The sequence below is a fragment of the Helianthus annuus genome, chromosome 2 (genome assembly GCF_002127325.2).
Source record: "Helianthus annuus cultivar XRQ/B chromosome 2, HanXRQr2.0-SUNRISE, whole genome shotgun sequence".
Taxonomy (NCBI): domain Eukaryota; kingdom Viridiplantae; phylum Streptophyta; class Magnoliopsida; order Asterales; family Asteraceae; genus Helianthus; species Helianthus annuus.
In genome coordinates, this window is record NC_035434.2 from 171,621,325 (window position 1) to 171,640,359 (window position 19,035).

General features: G+C 35.8%; 2 protein-coding genes across 2 annotated transcripts; both read left to right on the forward strand.

Annotated features, from left to right (window-relative positions):
* Positions 1-1,737: 1,737 nt before the first annotated feature.
* LOC110900794 (NAC domain-containing protein 2) lies at positions 1,738-4,958 on the forward strand. Its single transcript, XM_022147661.2, has 3 exons — positions 1,738-2,068; positions 4,154-4,428; positions 4,881-4,958. The coding sequence occupies exons 1-3, from the start codon at positions 1,858-1,860 to the stop codon at positions 4,956-4,958; spliced, it is 564 nt and encodes a 187-aa protein (XP_022003353.1). The 5' UTR covers positions 1,738-1,857.
* Positions 4,959-5,779: 821 nt separating this feature from the next.
* Positions 5,780-11,242, forward strand: LOC110927221 (mitochondrial import inner membrane translocase subunit PAM16 like 1). The gene is made up of 4 exons (XM_022170867.2): positions 5,780-5,977; positions 8,257-8,344; positions 8,550-8,680; positions 10,910-11,242. The coding sequence occupies exons 1-4, from the start codon at positions 5,975-5,977 to the stop codon at positions 11,039-11,041; spliced, it is 354 nt and encodes a 117-aa protein (XP_022026559.1). The 5' UTR covers positions 5,780-5,974; the 3' UTR covers positions 11,042-11,242.
* Positions 11,243-19,035: the final 7,793 nt, after the last annotated feature.

A 19,035-nucleotide genomic window follows, 5' to 3' on the forward strand; every position in this document is an offset into this window, starting at 1 on the left:
GTTAACACAAACTTTGATATAATAGATCTCAGAGATGTCTCTTATGTAATAGATATCATAACGTACCGAGATAGACCCAATGGGACATTAGTTTCGTTCCATAAGTTTAACATTAAATGGGTCCTTACATATGTAACAAAATACTGCTCTCCTTTAGAGGATAATAGGATAAATGAAATTATTTCCTTATGCTTCATTAATTGGAAGCCTTATGTAAGTTTAAGTCTATACTCGTTTAGATATTACTCACATTGCAACACACTAGATATGTCTAGATTAATGTGTAGCATCTAATGGAGTATTACAATATCTTTAAAAGAAACGAGAGAGTTTATTACTCTAATTTTGTGATATTCAAAGATTACAAAATGTAATTTCGGGTATATCTTTATGTCAGCAGACAAAACCTATCTCATGGAGGAGTCATAATGGACTGATATCAACAACCTAAGTTATAACGACATAATATAATCACTAAATGTTGTTGGAAATTTATCAGTGGACTCATAAGTTTATTAACTCCATATAATTAATGTTTTGAAGAATTAGTGTGATAAAGTCAGCTACCATGACTCCTTGAACAGTAACAGTTCAAGAGGTGCTGCATTAAATTTCGATACGCAATTAATTATTCGTTTATGAACGAATTGAGGAAACTAAGTTTTGTATCGAATACATTCATGATATGCTTAAGGATCCTATAACTGAAGGGCTATTACCCATAAGTCTTATTAGGAGAGCTCATAGACGGGTATTAATTGATGGTCGTGCGCAACTGCATATCGTACTATGAATGACTAAGTATTAGTTAATTTTCCTCATCAGTTTGATTTTGTATGTCTCTAAGAATATGTCAAGCCGGCATAATGGCATATAGACAAATATAGTTACAAATCAAACAAAGGGCTTATGCGTATTTTGATCATAACGATTAGGTTTTAAATTAAGGCTATAGTATGATTAATGGGGGTCCTGAGTCGCATAATGATTCAACGGCTGTATTTCTCTGCTATAGTACTTGTTTAAGGCTAAAATGAGTGTTAACTCCTGATCAGGCTTATCTAACATTCATAGTAAATGATTACTCGGCTAAGTGGGAGAATGTAAGATTAAATATATTTATTTTATATTTAATCTAGTAGCCATTATAATCATTTACATTATATGGATCAAAATATATAACAATCCTATTAAATAATTAGTTGGTAATTGTTGATGGGCCTAATTACCCTTATTAACTAATTAGGGTTTCCTCCTGGGTGCATATATAAAGAGAATAATGTGAAGGTTAAAGGGTTAGACAATTTCACAAACCCTAATAGCACATAACATCAATCTCGCCTCCCTCTCCATAACCGATTCCCTTGTCGGTTTCTTATCATCACCATCATTAGATTGCACCCTAAGGAGGAACCAGACCAAGATGACAATCATGTCAAACCTTATCGCTGTGTCTCCATCTGGATTCTCTATTGGCCTGTACTGCTGCAATCAGGTATGTTTTCATGTTTTCCATTATGTCTAAACAGAACTGACCAACAAATACAACCAACTAATAACCGTCTAATCTAGAATTAGAATCTATATATTCAAGTAAAGTAAGAAAAAATCATGTCGATATTTCAAGGGACATAGTGCTCGTGTGGGACATAAAATATCCTTCAAAATATATATATTTGCACGAGATACTTCTGTCTTCTGTATCTCTACTGTCCACTAAACAAACCCCACTATTTCTAAAAAAAAAAAAATATCCACTTATAAATTCCTATAAAACCCCTTAAATATTGGTTGCATTCTCCTCAACACCAAACTAACAAAATATCAATATATTTTCTGTACAAAAGCAACTAGAAGATGAGATCACCCTCAAAACATGTAACCAAAAGGGTTAGAGATGCTGAAGCTGAGTTAAACTTGCCTCCCGGATTCCGGTTTCACCCGACGGACGAGGAGCTCATCGTTCATTACCTTTGTCGTAAATCCCAATCAAGCGTTAGTGTCGCTCCACCATCGTGGATTATCGTGGATGTTGATCTATACAAACATGATCCCTGGCAGCTTCCTGGTAATAAGTTTTCTCAAACATGTACTTATACGGCTGTAAGCCTCAAGCGAGACTTGTTTGTGTTCATTCGTTAAACTTTTTTTATTGGACGGATGGGCGGTTAGCGAATATATATTTGGACGAAATTCATGTCCTTGTTTGTTTTTTAAGTGAATGAATTTGTTTGTTTGTGTTCATTCGTTAATTAGAGAAGAAAATAATACATGTTAGTTTGAATTTCAAATTAGGCTTGACTTAGTGTAGATTTAGAATAGCTTATTCTAAATAAACATTCTAAGTGGTGTACTAATAAACAGATAATTTACATCGAGATAGTTGGTAAACGGGCAACAAGCTGCGCCGCTACCCCTTTTTGAATAGCAAAACTAAGCCTTTTAAAAACTACGTCCATAGATCTCGGGGTCATAACATTACTATGCATGACCCTTTGAACTCGACTAAGTAGGTCCACAGCCTCTGGCGCCAGAAAACCAAAAGTATCAAAAGCAAATGGGATAAACACGTGCTGGTTGTCAAGGCACGCTTTCTCATGCTTGATCACTTTACCCGAAGCAGCTTTTAAAGCAGCCTGACCCACTGTGAAAGCACTACTCCCTAAGCCCACTAGCGGGGAAACCCCTGTTAGATCCACACAGGCGTGTTTTCCTCCTACCCATCCAAAGACAAGAATGTCGGCTGGTCGAAGGGTAGATCTCCCTTCCAACGGGTCTGTTAAGAAATTAACGGGTGCCTCTTTCTTAGCAGAAATACCAGCGCACCTGTAAAAGGAACAGAAACGAGCCTTTTACATATAATATTGTACATAGCGCTGTAAAAGGATCGAACAAAATGAGACTCAATTTTTTTTTTTTTATAAAAATAGAGTAAATTACGTTTTTGGCCCCTGTGGTTATATCACTTTTACTATATTAGCCCAAAATAAGAATTTTTAACATATCTGCCCCCATGGTCTCTATAACTAACCATTTTGGCCCCTAAGGCAAGGAGGGGCGGTTTCGTTATTTTTATCACGGAACATTCTATCATGCGTGAACTTCGATATTCCCACCCCCACCTAATAGTATAACGCGTTATATTTTCCACGAAATCCATTTTCGTTATTTTCTTCACGCGTGATGGTTTTTTTTTAGTGTAAATGTTGGTTGGGGGGGAAATTGTTGGGTGTGGTGGTGGTGAGTGATGATCACCCCCACTAAAAAAGGTTGTGAATGATGGAAAAATGGTTGATGACATGGCGGAACTTGATTGGTGCTTGTGAGTGATAGAATTCTATCACTAGTGACCACCCCCCTCCCCTAAGTCTAGAGATCATGGGGGCCAAAATGTTAGTTATAGAGACCATGGGGGCCAAAATGGTTAGACTTAGGGGGCAAAATTGTTAGTTATAGAGACCATGGGGGCAGATGTGTTAAAAATTCTTATTTTGGGCTAATATAGTAAAAGTGATATAACCACAGGGGCCAAAAACGTAATTTACTCATAAAAAATCGATTAAGTTCCAACCAAAACCGCCAATTACAATAAAGTGGCAGTAACGTGCAACAAGGTAAATGAGACCTTGTTCGTGTTTTTTCGTTAAGCTTTTATTGGGCAAACATATGCTTCGCGAATATATAATTGGACCGAATTTGTTGTCTGTGTTCAGTTCGTTTGTTATGCAAAAGGGGGTTGTGGGGCAGCTTGTTGCCCGTTTACCTGTCGTTTTTTGGTAAAAGAAAAACAAATGAATTTGCTTGTGTTCGTTCGTTACTTCGTTAACTATATAAATGAACCCAAACAAATGTAAACAAACAAAAACGAGCTTTCTACATTTAAACTTGTATATTGGTTTACAAATGGACCGGACCGAACTGAACCGAACAAGACGTTGTTCGACGTTCATGTTCCTATACCAAGCTTTTGTCGGACAAACGAACAATTCGTTTGTTAAGCAAAGGAATTGGTTCGTGTTTGTTTTTTTAACTATATAAATGAACACAAACGAACGTAAATGACCACAAACGAGCTCTGTACATTAATTAACCGCATAATTTCCGCCTCAAACAAGCCTGATTATCCCTAATTTTTTTCCTTAAATTTGTTCAGAAATGGCTTTGTTTGGAACAAAGGAATGGTACTTTTTCACACCAAGAGACCGGAAATACCCTAACGGGTCAAGACCAAACCGGGCCACAGGAAACGGGTACTGGAAAGCAACCGGGTCGGATAAACCCATTAAGATAAAATCCGACCCGAATACAACAATTGGGATAAAAAAGGCCTTGGTTTTTTATGCAGGTAAAGGGGTCAAAGGAATCAAAACTAATTGGATCATGCATGAGTATAGACTTGTTATGCCAAATCCTACCACAGTTTCCAGGGTGAGTTTTTACACTTTTTATTTCATTGATTTCATTTAAGGTGTGGGTTGGACAGGTTCGGGTGCCGGGTTTAGACGGGTTCAGGTCAATACGTGTTCCGAGTAAAATGAGTTTAGGTCAAAACGGGTGTTTTAAAAAAGTATTAGTTTGGTTCGGGTCAAAACGGTCCAGGTCAAAATGACTCGGTCGGTTAAGAAAGGAAGTTCACCAACTATGTTTTCTAATGATGGTTAGTGATGATGGTGGTGACCAGTGGCGGACCCAAAAACTCTTTTCTGGGAGTGCGAACGAAGGGTTTAACCAAATTCACCCGTTCTCTAAATTTAGTTGACTACCAATTTTTATTTTTCCCAAATCAACACATTCTTTGAAAAACCGATAAAGGGCACCACTTGTAAATTTTTTAATAGCGATTCAAAACGAAGTCTAATTAGTTAAAATTCTGTTTGTAGCTCGACGATTGGGTTCTCTGCCGTCTGTACAACAAGAAAAACAATCCAAACGGTAGTCGGGCAACAAGTTGCACCTGAATACTGTTTAGAGTTTATTCTTTTAAGAACTAAAAAAAACTTAAGAATTTTGATAACTTTGAACAATCTTATGACGTCACTTTTGCTGTCATCTTATGTGGCATTTGATTAGTGATGTGGCATTTAGTCAGCTAACTGGTTTAGGATGCAGTTAGTCTGGGAGTATCTGAGGAAAATAAATTGAAAGTTGGAAGTGTTGTGGTACAAGTCGAAGGTTGGAAGTCCTATCAGCCAGTTGTTAATAGTCATGGTTTTTTAAAGGCTCTCACTATTCCCACACCCTTAAAATCTTATTTTTCACACCCCTATATGTACACGGCCCATATAGAGTTATACGGGCCGTATAACTGATTGTTCCACAAAAAAATAACAGAGAATGTTTTTTTTTGTCTCCATGTATACGGGTCGTATAATGTTATACGGCCCGTATAGAATGTTATACAACATAATATTCATCTATACGAGCCGTATAATATCATACAGACTAATATTTGTCATGTTAGATTATTCTATACGGATCGTAGAACGTTATTGGAACCTTTTTAAATCCAATATCTCTTTTTCTTTTACATATATCTTTTAGGGGTTGTTTGTCAACTTCTTAATGGATAAGTGTTGAACCAATAAGAAATCTGAACTATTAAGTGTTGAACAAGTAAGAGGTCTGAACCATTAAGAGGCAGTATAATGCTTAACCGTCCAGAGGCAAATGTCTGACAAATTCAGATAAAAAGTCTTAACCATTCAGACTCAATATAATGCTTAACCGAGGCAAATGTCCGAATTATTCAAACATCTGCTCGCAAAAATTCAGATAAATAGCATGGTTTGAATGTCTTTAACCCTAGCTGTTCCTCTCTGAAAACCGCCATCATTCCTGCAATTATTTCTTCTTCATTAACATTCTTTGGATTTATATTACGAACAAAACCCTGAAAACCTACTTCTCACCAAACTCAAATTCTCCTTCAATTCCACAAAACCTTCACCCGTATTCTAAATTCTAATTTATAACCATGGTATGTTTCAATTCTCCATCTTTTTTTCACTTTTATATACTTATATTCATAAATTTCTTGATTAATAGATGATCAAGGTTTAATTTTTAATTCCAGATGCTATTCAATAGATTGATTTAAAGATTTTGGTATTAGGTTTTCACTCATTAATCAACGAATTGTTACCTGCATTTTAACTTGTATTCTTATTCTAATATAAGGATTAGGATCAAATACAAAGGATCCTAATTGTAAGAAGTGTAAGAAGGATTTATAGAGTGACAAGTGTCCAATAACCTAAAAAAACTCACTACACAAAAAAAACCCACTACAAAAAAAAAAAAAAACCTTAAACATCCACCACCACCAAAAACCTAAACCCCCACCCCCCCCATCACCCACCCTAAAAAAAAATAATTTTTTTTTTTTTTTTTTTTGGGCCAAGGGGGTGGGGGTTTAGGTTTTTGGGTGGGGGTGGGTATTTAGTTTTTTTTAGATTTTTTTTAGGTTTTTGGGGGGTGTGGGGGGGGGGGTGTTAGGTTTTTGGGGGGTGGGGTGGGGTGGAGGGGGGGGGGGGGGTTAGGTTTTTTTTTAGGTTTTTGGGGGGTGGGGGGGAGGGTTAGGTTTTTTGGGGGTTTTTTGGTGAGGTATAGTTTTTTTTTTGCCAGGGGGGGGGGGGGGGTGGGTTTAGGTTTTTTGGTTGGGGGGGGGGGTTTAGGTTTTTGGGTGGTGGTGGGGTGGGGTGGGGTGGTTGTTTAGGTTTTTGGTGGTGATGTAGTGGGTTTAGTTTTAGGTTATTGGACACTTGTCACTCTATAAATCCTTCTTACACTTCTTACAATTATAAGCCTTTGTAGAATAACTTGACCCTCTAATATAATTAACAGTTTTAAAAGATGGTACAATGGTACTGAACTCAGAAGGAACTTTTTATTTGTTTTTTTTATTATTTATTTTTTTCTTAAGATGTGAATTAGGAAAATAAACAATCATTGATAAGGGTTTAGGAATGAGGAGATTTTTAGGGGTGTATGCATTTGTCTTACCTTTGCCGGTAGTTGTTTTCTAAGTGTTTCGCGGCGATAGTTAGGGTTCTTTTGGGGGGGGGGGTTATATACACATTAGAGGTGCAGAAAACCTCGGAACTGGTATTGAAACCGGTTTGGCAAGAAAAGATTAGGAAAACCGACGGTGTTAGCACCGAACCAAACCAGCCGATTTTTTTCCACTTGGAAACTGGTTTGGAACCGGAACCTGTTTGGGCAAAAACCGGTTTTGACTTTTGTTGACCTGGAATCGGTTTGGGAAAAAAGAACCCGGTTTGTACATAAATATTGAATGAAGGTTAGGATTTCCTGGCGCTAGTTACTTTCTAGGTGGTCTCGTGATTCTTTCTGTCATCCTCGTCATAGTTATTAAAGCGAGCGCCCAGGCGCAAATAAGGCCCCGGGCCCGACAAATCGCCCTGAGTGCGCCTCGCGCCTTTAATAACTATGTTCATGTCATAGTTATTAAAGCGAGTGCCCAGGCGCGCCTAGGCGCAAATAAGGCCCCGGGCCCGACAAATCGCCCTGAGTGCGCCTCGCGCCTTTAATAAATATGATCCTTGTTCTTTTTCATTACAGCGATCCATCAGTAAAAGTTGGGTTTACTGTTGATAGGAAGTTAACTTAAAAATTTTTAGTGCGCTCTGGAATGTTATATCTTGAATGATGATATAAATTGGCCTGTAATAATCCCACCTAGACCTTATTGGCCATTAATAATCCCACCTCGGAATATTCCCCCCACTAGTCCCACCTTTCACCTATTTTTCCTACAATGGTCCCCCGTTAAAAAAACTTAACGGAGTTAAGCTTTTTTCCAAATTGCAAACATATTTTTTAGGGCTTTTGATCAGAACAATGATACGAGTCCATTGATGTAAAACTTACTTCGAAATGGTGCTCCAAGTGACTTGATTTTGGTTAATTGGAAATTTAAACACCCGAATTGAAGCGCCGTTTTCATCGTTTGGAGCACCGTTTTGAGGCAAGTTTTACATCAATGGACTCGTATCGTCGTTCTAATCAAAAGCCCTAAAAAATCTGATTGTAATTTGGAAAAAAGCTTAACTCCGTTAAGTTTTTTTAACGGGGGACCATTGTAGGAAAAATAGGTGAAAGGTGGGACTGGTGGAGGGAATATTCTGAGGTGGGATTATTAATGGCCAATAAGGTCTAGGTGGGATTATTACAGGCCAATTTCCCATTATTTTTTTATTTTTTATTTATTTATTTTTTTTTCTTTCTTTCTTTCAGGCTGCTAAAATCCTTGCAAATTTGATTGTAATGGGCTCTGGAATATTGGTCAGGGGAATGGTTCAAGCATATCGTCAGGCTCTTCAGAGTAAATTTTCCGATACCATCTCTTAGTTGTTGGCCAATCTTTTTGTATTTTTTTTTTGTTTAGATTAAATACTCAAAACAAAAATAGAAAAATAATTGTTTTATACTTTTATGGACATTGACTTATGGATATTTTTTGCGGTTTTGTATTCAACATAATGTATATATTTTTATTTAATTTTTGTTGTAAAAAATAAAATTTGCAGATGCCTCAAAGACAGGCGTTGCTCAAGAAACATTAGAAACCGTGCGTAGAGGAAGCAAAGTTATGACCCAACAAGAGGCCCGACAAATTCTTGGTGTCACCGAGCAGTCATCTTGGGAAGAAATTGCACAGGCTAGTTTTTTTTAATATATTAATTTTATTTTAATTAATATCTATTCTTTTACTTTTTTTTAACTGCTACTTATTTCCTAGTCGAGTCTTCATCTTGTGTTACAATGCTGTACTCGGTGCATATTACAACTTAAGTAAAGCGGTGGCACAATGAGCTGGTTGGGTAATGAGTCAAAACGGGTAAACATTTTGTACGGGTTGGAATGGTTTGATCAAATTTGGTTGCCCTAGAAGCTTGGTTTTAAAATGCTCTATGTTGTCAAAGACGCAAGGCGCAGGCGAGGCGCATCGGTCTCGCCCGGAGCCTAGGTGCAAGGCGCAAAAAAAGCGTGGGTTTTTTTAAGAAAAGCGCACATAGAGAAAAAATATAAAAAATATGTTATGCTTTGATAATAAATAAGATTCCACATATAAAATTAAAAAAACTATTATATATGCCATTTAAGATCATGTAGCTAATAGTTTTGCATGCGTGAGGCAGTTTTGCACGCACTCGGTTTCGTTTTTAATGGTCATTTGTGCTGTTTTACCTTTTTCCCTGCGCCTCAACAACGTTTTTTGCGCCTAGGCGCGCGCTTTTTGCGCCTCAGCACCGTTTTTTCAAAAAAATCCCATTTTTGCGCCTAGGCTACCACCAGGCGCTATAGGTGCGCCTCGCTGCGCCCGGGCGCCTAGGCGCGCGCTTTTTGCGCTTTTGACAACATAGAAAATGCTTAAATCCGCGCATAATGTGTGATGCGCCCGATGCGCTAGTGAGAGCGCATTGCCACAGCTGATGCGTTGCATTTACGTGATGCGAGAATATTGCGTCGATTTCGTATGCGATCGTCGCATAATGCGCACCGATGCACGCAACATTGTTTGTTATGTTTTTTTTTCAGATTTTATGAAATGGGTTGGGCTTTTTCACTAATTAATATGTGCGTATGCTTGATTTGGACCATTATGGTACCTAAACACTTTTTGTGATTCTAGAAACATTTTAGTATGCTTGATTTGAACCAAAAAGCACAACGCTTATCTTCTTATTACGTCAATTGTTTTAGTTTAAGTATGTTTTTAGAGTAAATTACTTTTTGAGTCCCTGTGTTTTAGTGGTTTTAACCACCTGAGTCCAAAACCAAAAAGTTTAACGCCCTGAGTCCCTAGCCATTTATTTTACAACGTTTTGAGTCCAATTTTGTTCATTTTATAACGATTTGAGTCCAATTTTGTTAAAAAAAATTGGACTCAAAAAGTTAAAATTTGGACTCAAATGGTTATAAAAAAAGTGTCTAGGGACTCAGAGCGTTAAACATTTTGATTTTGGACTCAAATGGTTAAAACCACTAAAATACAAGGACTCAGAAAGTAATTTACTCATGTTTTTATAAGTTGTTATGTATAAATAATATTTTAGTATATTTTATATAGAGCGCATCGCATACGTGACGCGCTCGCATGCGCATAAGATTTTTGGACCAAACGCATCGGATCGCATCAAACAGTTTAAAACCAAGCCTAGAAGTCAAGAACACCTTTTGTCTGGTTTATATATATATTTTGTTTCTATTTGATATGTATTATGTAGTATGCCAAATAAGATTAGAAAAGTTATATAATGCAATCTACTTTTGTGATATATTATTGGACTATCACTCTCATAAAAAAAAACCTTATATTCTTTTACAAAGATTGCGGTTTAGTCCCTTAACTTTTTTTTCTGTGATTGATTAAGTCCTTGCAATTTGTTTTTGCCTTCTTGGGTCAAACACTCAAACATATATACACAAAAAAAAAAAAAAAAAAAAAAAAAAAAACGTTAAGCAGGACTCCTCAAACTTTGTTTGACTTAACGATTACGTCTTTGAATATCGTTCTTTTATATTTATGTTCAACTCAACTAAAACAAAAAGGAGTTTTGGGACGTCATTGCGCTTTTTGTGAAGTATGTACGATCTTTTGAAGATAACCCTAAAATGAGAAGGCTCAATGCATTGACCGTAATACCTTACCCATTTGACCATTTTTCTTCGAGTATCTTTTTCAGCTTTACCCATTTGACCCATCAGAGATGAAACATATGTATGAACGTGAATTGACCCGTTTGAAACTGCCACCTTAAAAGTATTAATATGTAATGCAAGGGGACGGATACTTTATCCAAGTAATGATTATATATTTAAGTTGCATTATTCGAATGTTTTAATAGCGTTGAGCTCACATGTCTTTCTGATATTTTTTTTACAGAAATATGATAATTTGTTTGAACGGAATGCGACGAACGGGAGTTTTTATCTGCAGTCAAAGGTTCACAGGGCTAAGGAATGCCTGGAGACTGTTCATCAAGTGAAAGATCAGCCAGGTGGTCCTGTGGGTTGACTTTGACTTTGACTTTCTTTGACATAAAGACTTTTTATCAAAACATTTGTAGTTTGATAGATGCTCAGGGAATGAGTTTTTGTATTAACGGATCGTGCTCTTTATAAAAGCGCGTTATTGGCCATCTTCTCATGTCGTATGAGTATGACTACGACGAGCAGCTAGTGACTTCAAAATAGCGACTATTTATGTTTTCCAAAATTCTTGTAGACAAAGATAATCATCAATTCGCAATCATGGGCGATTGAAATCCGATACACAAAAGAGTTAACAAAAGAAGTGAAACAAATAAATACATCATAAACTGAAAAAAGAAAGAAGTTATGAACTTTTTTTAGTTAGGGGCCGTTTGTTTAGCTCTTAATGGTTCAGACATCTTACTGGTTCAACACTTATGCTGTGTTCCAGAGATCCACTTAACAGGGGGAGAGGAGGGGAGGGGAGGGAAAATGGAGTTTTTTTTGCCTGATAATAGTCTTTCCAATTTGGAAAGACATGGAGGGGAGGGGAGGGATGGGGAGGGATTTTTAACTCGGGAACACACCCTTAATGGTTCAGATTGTTTGTTTCACAAGCAAATGTCTGAATGGTTAAGATCTCTAATCTGAACTGGTTAGACATTTGCCTCTGGACGGTTAAGCATTATACTGGCTCTTAATGCTTCAGATCTCTTATTGGTTCAACACTTAATGGTTCAGATCTTTTACTGGTTTAACACTTAACCATTCAAAAGTGCCAAACAGGCCCCTGTAATACTGCAATTTGGTCAAAAACTTGATGAAACAGTGTTCTGAAGTGTGTAAACATATTTTTAATTGTGTAAGGCAATATGTATTTTATGCGGTAAAAACTGACGAGAGTCTATTGTAGATTTTGTATTTAAACGGACCCGGATAACTTTTTGAATTGTGTGAATTATTTTTAGATTAAAGTATTTTGTGGGCACGTGAAATCAATAGGATTCAACAAACACGTATATTGCAAAGAATGAGCTTTTTATGTGGAAAATGAAGTATTAAATTTCGTATTGAATAGACTAGATGATTTTCCTTACATAGGGGTTGAACCGTCACATTATTTGTGATTGAAAAGTTGCAACTCTTCGTGAGACAACACAATAGACTTCGGTTATAACTTGTGGGTTCAACACTACCGATGATCAAGTTTGCCGATGATCTTCGTTAACACTTCCAACTGATCCTTAGCTCTCAATGACTATCATTTTTCATGTATATGTTCTCTAATCATGGAAGTCCGAATGATTTTCCAGTATATAGCTAATAAGGAAAATAACATTTCTTCGCTGGGTGTTGCCCCTTGGACCCCACTAGTGGCCTGCCCTAAGACCCCGCTAGAAATCAAGAATAATCTTGACTGAGTGTATATTCTACACTGGTTAACTCAAGTCAATTTTTAATTCCAATTATGAGAGTAGCTTGATAAACACTTAAACATCAACATATGTTATAGATGTACTACCAACTAAAGTTTATTGATTTTAAATCATTATATAGAATAGAATTGTATATTTTAACCACGTTTAGAAACTTCAATATATTTATATTATAATAAAAATTTTTTTTAAAAACATTATATCGATGAATTTAACAGTTTTTATCTTCTCAAAAAACAGTTATACAAAATAGGTTGTTTGAGTTTGGTTTAAAGGGTGGAGATACAATAGAAAGTTTATTTGGCTAGGAAGACTAGGAAGTGATCTTGACCATCCATTAAGTTAATCAAGGGCTAAGATTAAATCAGGGAAATTGAAAGGAAGAAAAGAGGCGCGTGGGTTTGTTCAAGGGCATTCTAGTCAATCCAAGCCAATAGTTTCTCTCTCCTCCAATCCCCCCCATTTTTTAAACGTTAATAACTCTTTCATACGACATTATTTTTTTATAAAAATTGCACCAAAAAAACGAGCGTTTTTTATTTTTAAAACGAGTATACTATTGCTATATTTAAAAAAAAAAATTAAAACACGGTTGCGTAAAACGCAATAGAAAAACCACCAGTTACGTAAAACGCAATGAAAAAAAAAAACCTAAAAAATGACATTTTTCTAAAACGCAATGCACCAAAAAACACAAAGAAATGACTTATTTGTAAAACGCAATGGTCAGAAAACACAAAGAAATGTCTTATTTGTAAAACGCAATGGCCAGAAAACACATAAAAAAGTGTTTTACCTAAAACGCAATGCACAAAAAACACATAAAAAGGTGTTTTACCTAAAACGCAATTGCCAGAAAACACAAAGAAATGCTTTATTTGTAAAACGCAATGCCAGAAAACACTTAAAAATGTCTCATTTCTAAAACGCAATGACCTAAAAAAACAAAAGAAAGTGTTCTCTGTAAAACGCAATGGACCGAAAACACCTAAAAATGTGTTTTACCTAAAACGCAATGACTAAAGATACTTAAAAATGTGTTTTTTTCTAAAACGCAATAGCCAGAAAATAAATAAAACTCTCTTATTTCTAAAACGCAATGGACACATATGTCACACCCCAACCAATGGCGGAAACATCGGGATGAGACGAAGTGTGAAGATTGCTCGAGACATCATAACGCTATTTGTGACAATAATTTAATAATCCAAATTTCATTTCCAAAATAAATTGTCAAAACATTACAAGAAAGCAAATAACAACATTGTTCAACATAACATAAACAAAATTGATACAACACTTTAAACCTAAACGTCTAAGTGAGTATCTAGGCATCTTTGCTATCCGTTTTCATTTCATCATCATCAACCTGTAACATGTTTAAAAATACAATTCAATGCAAAAGCAAAGGCGAGTATACAAGTTTGGTACGTACATAGCATAAGATAAAAAGTGTGAACAATTCCTCATGGCAAGCATATGATTCAAGATAACATTAAATATGGCATGTGTCTAACATATCAAACCAAGAAAACGCAATATGCTCAAGACATAACCTCAAGTTTACGGGCGGGTCGTTAATCCTATAGCGCTACATATGTCAAGGTTTGGCTCGTACGAAGTTAATGATAAGTTCAACACATAAGAATAACCCAAGTTTAAAGTATCAAGCCATCACGTATACAAGCATGTTATAGGAACGTTCATGTGTTTAACAAAGTGTTCATGTGTAAGTTTTCAATAAGTAAACATGTTACACCCCAAAAGTGGTAAAAGTAAAAAGGGGAAATACGAGTATACTCACAAAGTTTGCATACGTTTTCCGATTATCCAATTGTTGACGAGTAGAGATTTAGAGTCCGAATGTATAAGGGTTAAAGTTCAAGTATGTTTAGAGTCGAGATTCGGTGTTTAAAACAACATAAAAATAAGATATGAGAATAACATGGAAAATAATCATTTAGTACATATGATGCTTGTTCTTGACACTAGGAAACTCGAAGGAGTTTAGATGTTTTCATGGAACAAGGTTCCATTAGAATCGTGACAAGTTATCATAGTCTAGGATGATGTAATCTAGTACCCCGACATATGAACACTAGTTCATCATCAAAGATTCGATTATTCGAATAATATATTTAGGTTATATAATATATGTCCAATAGTTCAAGCATGAGGTAGAAGATTAAAATCTTCATTTTGGTACCTCTAAATGTCATAGAAGTCATGTAGGAGGTAGGAAGATCAAGTCTTCCATTTAGGCACCTCTATGTGTTCACCACTACACTTGATGTAAAAAAACAACCAAGGAGGGTCATGAACATACAATAAAGAATAAGAAATATACACACTAACTAAGAGAAATCATCAAATCATGTGAGGATTGTATGTTTGGACAACCCAAGTTGTTCCATAATCACTCATGTATCAAAGACAAAGTTTGACATGACTTGTGGGTTAAAAACCCTAAACAAAACACCAAGTTTATGAGGTTTAATCCTCTGATTTTAAATGTCTCAACCTTGTTTTTAAGCTTAACCAACCATGGGATAAGTTGTAAGCATTAGGACATAGGTATGAGATGTGTTGGACACAAGTTGCATAGGTTTAAACAAGTTTTTGATGAACATAAAAACAAACAGAAAGTTTATGGACTATTTCGGGGCATTTCCAGGTCTGATTTCTCCAAGGAGAAGTCTAGGAATCGAACCCCATGATTATACAAGCAAGTAGGAAAAAGAATCGAGTGAATCGGATAAGAATTGAGTGAGTTATGCTCATTTTCGTGAAGGGGTGTCAATCTACTCGAACCCTTGCTTTCAGCTACGGTTTGGTGGATGTTTTGTGAGTTTTTAGGGTTGCAAAAGTGGTAGGGAGGCTGGTTATAAGTGGTATTTATAGGGGGAAGGATTAGGGTTTCAATGGGTTGGGCTTTGGAAGTGTTTAGAAGGGGTTACACCTTGAAACTAGCCCACAAAACCCAACTATATGGGCTGAATTTTGCTGAATTGGGGCTGCCATATTTCTTTATTTTTTTATTTTTTTAAAACATTATAATGAGTAATTTTGTTAGTTAAGTTGTGTAATAATGTGCAACAATGTTTCCCCTAACTTGTAACAAGGTGAAATATGAAATAAAACATGATTTAACTAGGTAAAAAGTGTAATGTACAAGTTTTATTTACGAAGCAAGTTCCGTATTTTACAACGATTACAATGAAAGAATGGTTATAAGAACACAAGATTTCCAAATTTAGAATTTCACGTAAGGTTTCTAAATGTAGGAAGTTTGAAAACGCAGGGCGTTACAGTCTCCCCTCCTTTAGGAAATTTCGTCCCGAAATTTATTTAAGAGGAAGGCTTGAAAGAGTTTTTGGCATAAAGGTGATCATTAAGAATTGAAACTTGGGAAGTTTGAAAGTTTTGAAAAGTACCAAATTTTGGAGAACATCAAGGTAGATTTGCAAGGGGAAGTTTTTAAGGATAGTATAAAAAATCATACTTTCGTAAAACCTGTTTATTGAGAGGAACGAAAAGGTTTGTTACTTTAAATAAAGCAATAGAGAGATACTAAGTATAGTTACACAAGAATCAAGAATAGGGAGGCTATTTTATAGGTAATGAGGTAAGTTAGGACTCAAATGTTTAAACAAGCTGGATTGCGAACGAGTTTTGTATAAAATAATACGAGTATAGAATGAACGAATGGCTCTTAAAGAGTACAAGTATGTGAATAGCATAAGTGTTGGATAGATGAACGTAGTGTGTTAAGGATGAAGTCTCGTCATGAATAATCGGATATAATGCGTTTGTGAGTTGCGTGAAGTTGTATTAGGTCCAAAAGGTCTGCAACACACTGAATTTCTCATGGCACGTTTTACGAAAGTTTGGTAACATGGTGAAAACCCTTATATATAGGAAGTACCAGCGGCGTATCCACCATGTTTTGACCACGTTACGTCCGTTTTGTCTTCGGTGTCATGTTACGTTTCGTGTATTACCATACGCAGTAGCACACTCTATGGTTCTCATACGCCTATCACTATAATCCCGTGTGCACCCGTGATTATTTTGATCGTCGCATGGTCCGCATAGCTTGTACTAGTTGTGTATGAATCAGGGTATACATAAAAAGTTTAGAATGTGTACGTACAAGAATATAGTATATAAGCAAGTCCATGTTTAAGTATGTGTGGGACCCACGCAAGCGAATCCCTCAGGTTACGCTCGCGTATAGGTACGAATGTATGAACCATGAGTAAGGATGAAAGTATGAGCATAAGTTTAAGTATGAATACGCATGTATGTATGAGCATAAACATAAAACGTGTAAGTAGTATGTGTATAAGCAGAAGCGTAAAACGTATAAGTAGTATGCGTATAAGTACAAGCATAAAACGTATGAACATAGGTGTAGTTATAAAAAAATAAATATTGCGTATATAGTGTACGTTGAGGCATTGCGGATTAGAAAGGCTAAGTATGTAGATACGAACGATATAAATGGTGTTATCGCGAGATATCGACTAAAACGTGTATGACGATGTGCATGTATAGTTGTTCCAACAAAACGTTGAGTTTATCGAATCAAAATTAGATTGAGCCTGGTTTGAAAGGTAGAATATAGTTTGTATATGTAAAGGAACATAAAGTACTCGTTGGTTATGCAAAACGTATTTTGTAACAAATAGAAATGCTAATTTTGTTTAAAAGGGTTTACGTAATCCGAAAAAAAATGGTCGGTCCCTATGAAGTCTTCTTGCGCACGTGTTTTGTAAATTGGTGTAGGAAAAAGGTTTTCGTTAAAAAGTAAGTTCGTTTCATCAAAGAAGAAATTATGAATTTAGGAGGTTCTTGTGAAAACTAGGATCCTTAGAAGAGAAATTTAGCAAAAGGACTTAGTGATTAAAAAAATTAACAAATGATTTGTTGATGTTGAAAAGGGTATTTGGTAAAACAATCATATAACTTCTATAAGATCTTATAAGTATTTGAGAAAGGTTGGTTGGATTTTGATTAAAAGTAGAAGGTGAGCATGTTTTAGTGATTAAGTCGAATATGAAGTTCATGGGCAAGAGTTTCATTGAGCCGATTAAATTGATAGGTAGCATTTCGTAAGGTTTTGAAGTTCGAGCAATAAAACGTTTTAAGACATGATTATGAATTTCGCGTATATGAGTTGAGTGAAAATAGATTGTAGAATAAGAAGTACGTTTGATAAAACAATGCATTTTGAAATCGGTATGAGTGGGTATTTTGAATAATCATAAACAATTTGGGTATAAAATATGATCGAGTTTGCATAATAAGATATTTTTGAAGAGATGTTTTGGTAACGATCACCTAGGTAAGGGAATCACCCCTAACTCGTTGGTGAGGTCGTTTTAAGGGAAGAGGGGTGGAGTCAATCGTCAAGGTAAGGAAGTCACTCCAATCTCGATGATACCTCTCCACTAGTTGTTACAAGGAATATGAATTTAAATTATATGAAAATCATGCATATATAAATGTATCGAAAAGGTTCGATATGTTGTGCGTGTGAAAAGAGAAATCAAAGGTAAACTCGAGGTTGAAAGATTGCATCGTATAAAATGAACAATAGAAACACATGTTTGACCAAAGTTTGGAGTGTTCCAAATGGAACTTTGACTAACCAAAGTGGTCGAAAAGTCTTTTGAATTTGAGAAGCATGCTTTGGCCTAATAGGTAAAATACTCTCGCCGACAAGTCGGTTAACGGTATTTACCCTTCCGGTTACTACATGTCCCAAATCAATCGAAGTTTCGAGACTTGGCGGGATTTATAAAAAAAAAAAATACCAAGGAGTGGAACTAGTCGACAAGGTGCGGGTTTCACCCCTAACTTGACGATTTCGTATCCTAAGTGTGGTTGGTACTCGTCGGGTCAAAATTTAATTTCGACATGTTGACGAGGGTCCACTAGAATTTGAAATTTGAGTTTTACCATTAAGATGTGGATTTCACTCCTAGCTTAATGGCGATATCTCGTGTAAAAAAATAATATGTAGATTGAGAGTCGTTCACCAAATTGTGGGTTTCACGCCTATTTTGGTGAATTCGTCTCGAGTGTTTACGGATTTAGAATAGTCGAGTAAAATGCATGAGGGAAAGAGTATATTAAAGGAATAAACAACAAATATAAACTCACAATGAAGCATATTAAGAATAGCACATAATGAGTGGGACAATAAAACATGTATTAGCACATAATAAAGCAAGTATAGCATGTCAAGTGTTAACACATAAGCGACATATATGCTTAAAAGATCAAAAGAGAATAAATAAGAGCAAATAAGGTAGCATGCAAGTAGTTTCAAGTAAAACATAAGAATAAGGCTCTAAAACTATAGACTAGGCTAAAGCATTCCTACTTTTCCTAATTCCCTATAGTTATGGCTCTGATACCAATCTGTCACACCCCAACCAATGGCGGAAACATCGGGATGAGACGAAGTGTGAAGATTGCTCGAGACATCATAACGCTATTTGTGACAATAATTTAATAATCCAAATTTCATTTCCAAAATAAATTGTCAAAACATTACAAGAAAGCAAATAACAACATTGTTCAACATAACATA

Coding starts and splice junctions, on each gene's coding strand:
- LOC110900794 (XM_022147661.2), top strand. CDS start 1,858: ATGAGATCACCCTCAAAACATGTAACCAAAAGGGTTAGAGATGCTGAA. Junction 2,069..4,153: donor TGATCCCTGGCAGCTTCCTG/GTAATAAGTTTT, acceptor AAATTTGTTCAG/AAATGGCTTTGTTTGGAACA. Junction 4,429..4,880: donor ATCCTACCACAGTTTCCAGG/GTGAGTTTTTAC, acceptor TTCTGTTTGTAG/CTCGACGATTGGGTTCTCTG.
- LOC110927221 (XM_022170867.2), top strand. Junction 8,345..8,549: donor ATATCGTCAGGCTCTTCAGA/GTAAATTTTCCG, acceptor TAAAATTTGCAG/ATGCCTCAAAGACAGGCGTT. Junction 8,681..10,909: donor CTTGGGAAGAAATTGCACAG/GCTAGTTTTTTT, acceptor TTTTTTTTACAG/AAATATGATAATTTGTTTGA.